Source organism: Diadema antillarum, unplaced genomic scaffold, assembly GCF_040938485.1.
Source record: "Diadema antillarum isolate AM-2024a unplaced genomic scaffold, OU_Dant_1.0 seq00000331_RagTag, whole genome shotgun sequence".
NCBI lineage: Eukaryota > Metazoa > Echinodermata > Echinoidea > Diadematoida > Diadematidae > Diadema > Diadema antillarum.
The window spans coordinates 198,570-207,626 of record NW_027271348.1 but is presented as its reverse complement, the minus strand read 5'-3'; the positions used below and the strand labels follow the sequence as shown (position 1 = coordinate 207,626).

General features: G+C 39.2%; 1 protein-coding gene across 1 annotated transcript in view; it reads left to right on the top strand.

Annotated features, from left to right (window-relative positions):
* The first annotated feature begins 1,191 nt into the window (after nucleotides 1-1,191).
* The window catches only part of LOC139730733 (autocrine proliferation repressor protein A-like), a 148,052-nt gene continuing 140,186 nt past the window's right edge, over nucleotides 1,192-9,057 (top strand). Inside the window, exon 1 of the mRNA XM_071641597.1 lies at nucleotides 1,192-1,378. Coding sequence (XP_071497698.1) covers nucleotides 1,192-1,378 — 187 coding nt within the window. The remainder of the gene's footprint in view (nucleotides 1,379-9,057) is intronic.

Here is a 9,057-nt window from a genome sequence, read left to right as displayed (position 1 = left end):
CATTCAAATCCAAACTTAAAACTTATCTGTTCCTTTCATACTGAGGACTGTAATTGCTGTATGTCATTAATATTGGATTAATATTGTATTTGTAATTGGTATATGTTGTATTCTTTATTTGGTATATATTTGTTTTTGTTAACCATTTTCTTATTTGTTGAAATGTTTGAATATATATATGCATGTAAATATATGATATCTTTTCATTTTTGAAGTGCCATGAGCACTGAAAAGTGGACCTGTGCGCTATACAAGTAGCCACTATTATTATTATTATTATATTGGCAAATTCGTAACAATAGGCACAACTTCGTCGACTCATACAATATACATATGCCAAATTTCATGTGGATACAAGAACCGGTTATTAAGTTACGCTGTCAACAAAATTTATTTCGGACGGACGGACGGACGGACGGAAGGACGGACTAACTTCCCGAAAACATAATGCCTCCGGCAACACTGGTGGAGACGTAGAAAATCAAAGTGTGAAGAGATTTACGACAATAAGATATCTATGTATAGTGATTGTTATTTTTTTTTTTTGTAGTCGAGATTAATGATTTAATCGAGTTGCCCTTTGGTCGTGTTATCGAAGCTCCGAGCGCTACCCTCGCACTCGACCTGTGTTTTATCGCTTCCCAAATGTGTGACAAGGTAAACAGAAGAAGGATGGCGGGCAATGGTTACCGTGTCCAGGTTCCAAGCTGACTTACCTAGGAAGATTAAGTTACACTGTCAACAAGATTAAAGATTTAATCGAGTTGCCCTTTGGTCGAGTTGCCCTTTGGTCGTGTTATCGAAGCTCCGAGCGCTACCCTCGCACTCGACCTGTGTTTTATTGCTTCCCAAATGTGTGACAAGGTAAACAGAAGAAGGATGGCGGGCAATGGTTACCGTGTCCAGGTTCCAAGCTGACTTACCTAGGAAGTCAAAGTCTAATTTCATCTTCTTATCATAATGGCATGACTATCAGTAGGCCTACACTTAGAGTGGTCGTGAATTTCGTAAACTTCAGAGATATTGTCGTCTAATCAGTGAACACGTAGTTTACTTTTCCTGAACACGTTGAAGACGTGCACATGCCTCTCCATCTTAATCGTCAGAAGCTCTTAATTGGAGAGTTTTCACTACCTTTTCCCTATTCTTCCGTCATTAGGTCCTTCACACTTCCATGCCACCGATGTAGCGATGGCTTCCAGTTTTTATGCAGCGTTGCTGGTGATTTGTTTTGTCGCTGGTTCCTACGCGACACCACTGGATGACTACGTCAACATGCCTGACACAAACTACAGGTATGATGTGCTTAGTGAGCACCGCGTAAGTGGAGAGTATATCGCATACGTCATCAACATGACATCGCAGAAGTGGTTGACATGTGAGTATATTCACGAACATACCACGAGAGTAGTATGGGGTATTAACTAAAATGCAAACTATGAACAATAGCAACAACACCACCATGCCAAATATGCTAATCTTTAGCGTTAGTGCCTTTATTTTCTTTTACAGGGGCCGACTAGCTCGACGCCTGGGGGTGTTTTACAAAGTTGTTCGTAAGTTCCCGAATTTGTTCCTAAAGTCGTTCGTAAAGTCGAGCGTAAAGTTACAAACAACTTGAGCAGTTTCATACAGATTTGAGTTGTTCGTAAGTGTAACAATTCGTGTGTAACTTTACGAAAGGTTCGGGTTGTTCTTAAAATCAAAGGTTGTTCGTAATGTCATGCGTTCAAGTTTTCATGGCAACAGCACTCCAAAATGGCTGTAGTGGAGATTGTATTAGCGATCAAGTTATTTGGAATTAAAGTTTCAAAATGACAACTTCTAACGGACTTGGAAACTAAGCAATGGAAGCAACAGTTTTTTGAGATATACTTTGGGTGAGTTTGAACAATGTTTGAACAACATCATTACAGTGACATTACGAGGAGCTCGATTAGTCACACAAACACACAAGCAATAGGCTAACTGATACCCTATGCTTGTGGTACGGACACGACAGCAGGATCACACATATAAGGGCGGACGTCCACGGGCGCGGATAAGCCCAGGAAGGGTTGCGGAAGCAAATTCTGTCATTTCGGCATCCTGTCCGCGTCAGACGCGGAATAAGTGTGTGAATCGGCTTGTCCTGGGACATTCCTAGGAATGTCCGCGGACTGACTGCGGACATTCCTAGGAATGAATCCGGAAGAGCGCGAAACACCTCGGAATATGCTAATCGTAGCCGGGCAGCGCGGAAACATCTAGGATTACACCAGGAATGAACGCGGACAATCAGGATGCCTTCCGGACAACATAAGTTAGACATACCGACAAACTACGGACAATACCAGGAAAATGGAAAGTATAAATTTGGCGCTGACTTTGAATTTTCCTCATGTGCTTTATCCATCGTGAAGTACATGTTTTGTCTGATACTTCTGCAGAGCATGCTCAATGATCCTTATCTTTAAATTTGTTTTTCTTTCTGTCATTTTTAATGAGTTGTGAATCTCTAACTATCTCTTATTTTGATCACTTAGAACAGTTTGCAATGATTCAAGTCCGAGAAGTTATTTTTTTTTCATGCTGAGAGCTTACTATTGTCAATGAAGTGTAAAATTGGGGAAACATTTTTGACCTACTTTTATTTATTTTTGTTTCTCTTCAGCTGGGCTGTGAAATTGGACAATCCACTCTTTTTTTTGCAACTAAAAGAAAAAGAGAAAATAAAATTATTAGGTAATAACAACTACGAAAATCATTCAGGTCAAAAATATTTCTGATATGATTTGTGATGCTTAGAGTGTACTTAAATATATACACTCAGCAAAAATAAAAAAGAAAGAAAGAAAGATATGAAACACTTTTTCGAGTTCATAATTTTCATAGAAGATCTTGATGAAAATCAATGTTTTATACATACCATTTTATCAAGGGTAATTTAATTGGCTATTAACCTAGTAGGTCAATATAACACAAAACCTTACGCATGGGTGGAAAAATTCGTTTGTGTCCTCCAAGGCAAAAAAGTAAACATTGCAAAAATTGACGTATTGCCTTTTATTTGCAAATGCCCCTAAAGATAACAATGGCAACAAAAGACCAGTTTAAGACAATGAAAGACATGAAAGAAATAGTGAAAATAAGATTTTGTTCTCTTTATCTCTTTATAACCTCAAACAAAATTAAAATGGGAAACTAAAGGGGAAATCGATTATTTTCTTTTGACAACTCAAACTTCAAATGGCATAGAGAGCAAGGGCACAAATATGATTAAATGAACACAATACAGTTCTTTCATTCATTCAGTTTAGATGAGAGAAATTCAAGAACCATAAAGGTGACCGTGCACCACAAAAAGTCGCACCCCTTCATTTTACGTGAGGACTCAAAAAAGGTGAAAAGGGTCAACTAAGTCAATATTGCGTTTTTCATATTTTCCGAAAGAACTACCCTTTCTTCTACATTATTCTTAAGTTTGGGATCATAAAATGAATGGGAAAGTGCATTTTCAGCAGTTTTTCTACAGCTCTTTTTTTGTAGAGTAGTGAGATCAGGTTGTGTCTTAGAAGCCCCTTTGCATTTCTTTTGCACACTCTTGCACACTCTTCACAAGTCTGATAACTTTTAAAGGGATGAAGCTACTGCTTTTAAAGTTGGCATTAATCATGGACAGAATGTGTTAATAGAGCATGCTTAATTTCAGCTTAATCTATAAATGTTTCAACATATAATTTAAAGTTTTCCTAATTTGAGAAATCAATGCCAAACCCTATCATTCATGTCAAATTTGCTTTTTCTCTCATTTCACTTGAATTTTGATTTGACAGAAAACTCTTCATTTTCCTCCATTATTCTTCAGCTTTCATTGTTATTTTGGTCTTCAAAGATATTATATTGTAATGAGACCATAGGTATATTTTTGCAATTGAATTCATGCTTTTTATTGTGATAGATTTGTCTTTTGTTCTAATATATTGTATAATAGAAGAGCATTTACGCATGAATGACAACTTGTTCATTTTTATATAACACATTAAAATTTAGCCAAAAATTCTATGAGAAATGTAAACTTGAAAAAGTGTTTACATGCATCTTTTTTCTGAGTGTATTTTTACCAACTTTTGTGAATTTTCAGCTGGGCTGTCACATGGGACAACCTAGTTTGTTCGCAAATAAAATAAGAAAACAACATAAAAGAAAATGTACCATAGTAGGCAATGGCAACAATGAAAGTCACTCAGATGAAAAATAATTTCTGAAAAGATCAAATCAACATAAACATACTAGGAGGTGAGAGGGGCACTTTCGCGTCTGGATCACAAAATGTCCGCATCGGTTCCGGACACTTGCATATATAGATCCGCATCTGCTCCGCGCTGTCCTAAAACATTCCTGGTGTCTTCCGCTTTCATTCACGAAGCTTCCCCACACCGCGGGATTCTTTCCGGAGCGTGTGCGGAAGGAGCGGAAGGGTTCCGGACAGGCGGGATGTCCTCAGGACATCGTCAGGACAAGTTACCAAAGGTGACAGGAAGTTCATTTCCGCGTCCAAATTTTGGTGTCGATCAAAATTTGGACGCGGAAAATTTTCTCTCTCCCGAAAGGTGCGGAAACGCCCGAACATGTTTAGGACAGTGAGCGGACACGTTCAGGAACGTGCGGACAGGTTGCCGAAGGAGTGCGGAATACCAAATTTGCTTTCCGGGTCTTGTCCGCGTCTTGTCCGCGCCCTAGTGGACGCCTGGTCTTACGAAAAAGTTATGCGCATCTGCTCCGCACACCCTGTCGAATCTCCAAGTCACGTTTTTTTCTACAAACCTTCGGGCGGAATTTGAAACCTAAAAAATGCTTTGCGAGGAATGATACTAAATTTGGTGTTATTCTTTGAGAAGAAAAGTTTCAAAATTGGCATTAAGATGTCCATGTTTTCAGCTTTTCTATGGAGATTTCGCTACATTTCCCAATTTTGGGGGCTCGGTGTACGATCGAAGGCCTGCGAAATTCTTTTGGAGTGCGGTGTCAATTTTCTTCCGGCGGTTTCTCTGAAACTAGCTGATTCAGCTCGTGGTTCTTGTTCGTCGAAGTGAACGGTTGCACTTTTAGGATCAAATCAGGTATAGTTTTTTCTTTTTTAAAGAGGTATTTGCAAATTTATTTGAAATTTCAAACTGTTTCAGTTTTTGAAAGATAAACTCTCCAGATCTAGTATAAAACATTCGTCTTTCACTATACATAAGTAATTATGAAGAAATAACATTACAAACATAGCAGTTTCAGAGAGCGCTTCCTCGCCAAAATCGGAAAACGGCTTTGGATCTGATTTTATGCAGAGACGTCATAAGAATGCCAAGTATCTGCGTGTGGCCAAACATTCTTTGCACTTTTGTATGCTCGGAGCACTTCAAAGATGAATTTACAATGTATTGATAAATCTGTGACCATGAAGAGGAAATGAGTTTCCCTTGTCGATTTGAGTTAAAACTAATTTCAATAACAACAATCAATTAAAGCACCAACAATCGCATGTTCTACACAACGAAGTCTTTTCATCGCGAAGCCCGGTTCTGCTATTAACTATCTTGTACGAGTAGGCCGGTAGTAGTGGAGTGTTGCGGTACGCCCTGGTGCAGCTTCATGGTCAACTACAGCTGAGCCTGATGAGGCCGACTCTTCAACAAGAACGTAAGTTCCGGTTTCAAAGGAACACATATCTCAACAGAAAAACAAAAAGCAAAGGTATGTAGGCCTATAGAACCATGGTATCTTTGTAATCTTTTTCAATTTTCAGTCTAACGTTGGAATTATAAATGTAGGCCCAATGGCCGGCCCACTGTACTAGTCTGCTATGAATGATACTTATAGTTTGATCCACTACTTATTATGCCAGTCAGTAAATTTTCAGCTAAAAACGCCCTAAAAAGAGCATTTCAGCATTACTGGGCCGGATGCATAAACGCTAGCAACTGCTTGTGCTAGCCTTTTTCTTGAATCCGTATGCATAAAAACAAGCAATTGCTTGCGAGCAGAAGCTTTGCTAGCGAGCACAAGCAATTGCTTGCTGCCCGCAAGCAATTGCTCAGAGACCAAGCATTTGCTTAAAAACGTATGCATAAAACATACCTTTTGCTTGTTCTTAATAGCAATTGCTTACGATTTTCCAAGCTCTGTAAAATGAGCTTGAGCTTTTGCTGGGACGTTCCCTTTTAAGTATCATTTTCATATTTTTAAAAGAAAGACCATACTTGTGTAGGAGTGGTTACGATTTTTCCAAGCTCTGTAAAATGAGCTTGAGCTTTTGCTTAATTGGGACGTTCCCTTTTAAGTATCATTTTCATATTTTTAAGAGAAAGACCAAATTTGTGTAGGAGTGGTATAAATCTACAAGAAATTACTCCTAAGTAGTGTAAGAAACTTTTTTTGTTACAACGGGAATGTCCAGTGGTTAGCACGCAAAATGTGATGAAAAACAGGTAGGACGTCTGACTTCGGTGGAGAGCAAGGAGACCTCTCTCCACGTGCGATTTGGCAGATCTGGGCTACTATATGCAGTGGTGGGAATCAGCCAGTACGTTTGTGTGTATAAATGTGTGTGTGCGTCTGTGTGTGCATTTATGAGTGTCATTTCATAGCTCCTTTGCTATGCCAGGAAATGTTTCCGTACACACATGCCGTTTCAAATACATGCTGTCACACTCGCCTTTGTTCTTGTGTTCGCACAGGCGTGATGTCCCTTTTGTTGAAAACGCAAGCAATTGCTTGTGCTGGACAAGCAAAAGGTATCAGCACAAGCAAAACATAATTCATATGGATTAAAGCAATTGCTTGAGCTAGACCTTTTGCTAGACGAGCTTGTGCTTTTGCTTGAAGCAATTGCTTGTTTTATGCATTCGGCCCACTGAATCAGCTCTATTCCTAATTGATGTTTGGCTAACCGATTTTATGAATTAATCCGAAAAAAATAGTTTTCTTGCACAGGTCTCTTAGCTGCCTTCCAAAAACACAGCACCGTTCAATATTCAACCACTGTGTGTCACAATGCCACTGCGCCTTTAGCATGAGGCCTACGTTACAATAGCAAGACAGTCAAACTCCCAGCAGTCTTCATGCAGGCCGATCTCAAGTGGGATACACATGTGGAGTATATGGTGAAACCACAGAACTTCTGTGGGTGAAACGAGCAAATAGCCGTCTGTATGTTCTACGCACGCTGAAGCATCACGGTATCTCTGTCTGTGACCTCGTTACGGTATACGTCACTTTTGTGAGACCAGGGTTGGAGTACGCCGTGCCAGTGTGGTCTAGTGTTCTTACAAAGCGGCAACGCCAGGTTATCGAGCAAATTCTTGGGAACACATACACCCGATATTCTGAATCGTTGCTAAAGTGCAACCTGTCATCTTTGGCCGACCGCCGACAGCAGCTATGCACGACTTTTGCCAAATCATTGCAACGCCCAACATCCAAATTGCATCATCTCCTACCACCCATGAAAATTCATGATCACAACACTACGAGCGGCACCCAACGCTCAGAGCCCTGGTGTAGACCCAGAAACAGTCCGATACCACACTTCACACATATTTTGAATTTAGCAAGAGTTTTCTGTGCGTAAGATTACACATGTATGTTATGTGATGCCTTTCACAGGAGGGCTACCCACACCAACAACATTCATCTTCATGATTATGTAGTGATTTGAGTGTATTTGATAATATGGACACAATAATGCTTTCATTTGCTCTTTTCCTTGTTTCCTTTTTCTTTCTCACCCCCTTTTTTTAGCTCTTTCTCTTTGATCACTGCAAATTTCTTGCATTAATATGGTCATAGTGAAGTCCGTTTATCTGTTTTATTTATCTTAATCAGTTTTGTACAATTAGGTGATCTGAGTATCGTCTCGGATCACCTTCTGTATCTGTACGGATTCTTTCTTCTTTTTCTTATTTCTCCTCAAAAGTTGTGCAGAGGTTAACTCAAAAAGTCCTTCGACTATCAATGTCAAACTTACACCATATATGTATCGTGTCCCAAAGACGACAGATCTAATAAAATCATTGTGATCAGTCAACCGTGACGTCACTATGACGTCATTATATGAAATCACATTTTCATTCATATCTCATTAATGGAATGGAATTTCTCAATGAAATTTACGTCTCATATAGTTCAAGTCAGGCTCTTTCTACTCATATTCTCAAAATTCATCTTTACACTTAAAACATACGCGTACGCGCACGTTGAAATGTTGACATGCTCCAATCGAGCTCAGTTTTTTTTTGCACGTTTCAAATCATTTGGAGAATTTTTGTAAGAATTGAAAAAAATGGACGGACGCGTACGCGCGCGCGCATATACGCACGCACAGCTCATATGCAATAGAAATTTCCCGTTTCTTCACACGGATCGGATGTCTGAAATGTCAAGGAATAATTCTATCAAGTTTCAAGTCAATCCGACTCAATATGACGTCATACGAGCCAGTCAAAGTTGAAATTCCGCGCGCGCGTCAATGGCGATATACAGTGCAACTATGCCAAAAAAACGCCAATTTTAAATCCGATTCTACTCGTCAGGATGGACGGTGACCCCCCATTTTCTTTACATGTTCTGAAAGCTGATGAGTTGTACATGTCATTTCATGGGTTGACGATGCTGGAAAAATGATTAAAAGATATCAAATTTCTTAATAAAATAAAAAAGAGTAAATTTTCAAAAAGACGTCATCAAATTTCAAGTTCACTCGAGCGTATCTCACTTATCCTTTGCCGATTTTCACCCAGATTTCAGTATGTTGTAGCTTATTAGATGTTATTTCATTAATGTATATCAAAATTTTGATTGGATGACGGCATCACCTCGTAAAAATGGATTGAAAGTAACCTTGTCAAATTTGACCAGTTTACGTGTTATCTCTATGGGAGTGCAGTTTTTCTGAAAATGAAAATTGACATGACTATCTTTTTCGAGCCCTAGCTCACTTATCCTTCGGTGAATTTCTCCCAGATTTTAATATGTTGTAGCTGAGACTTCGGGCTATCGCCAATTAACCCTCCATTTCTTCATACGACG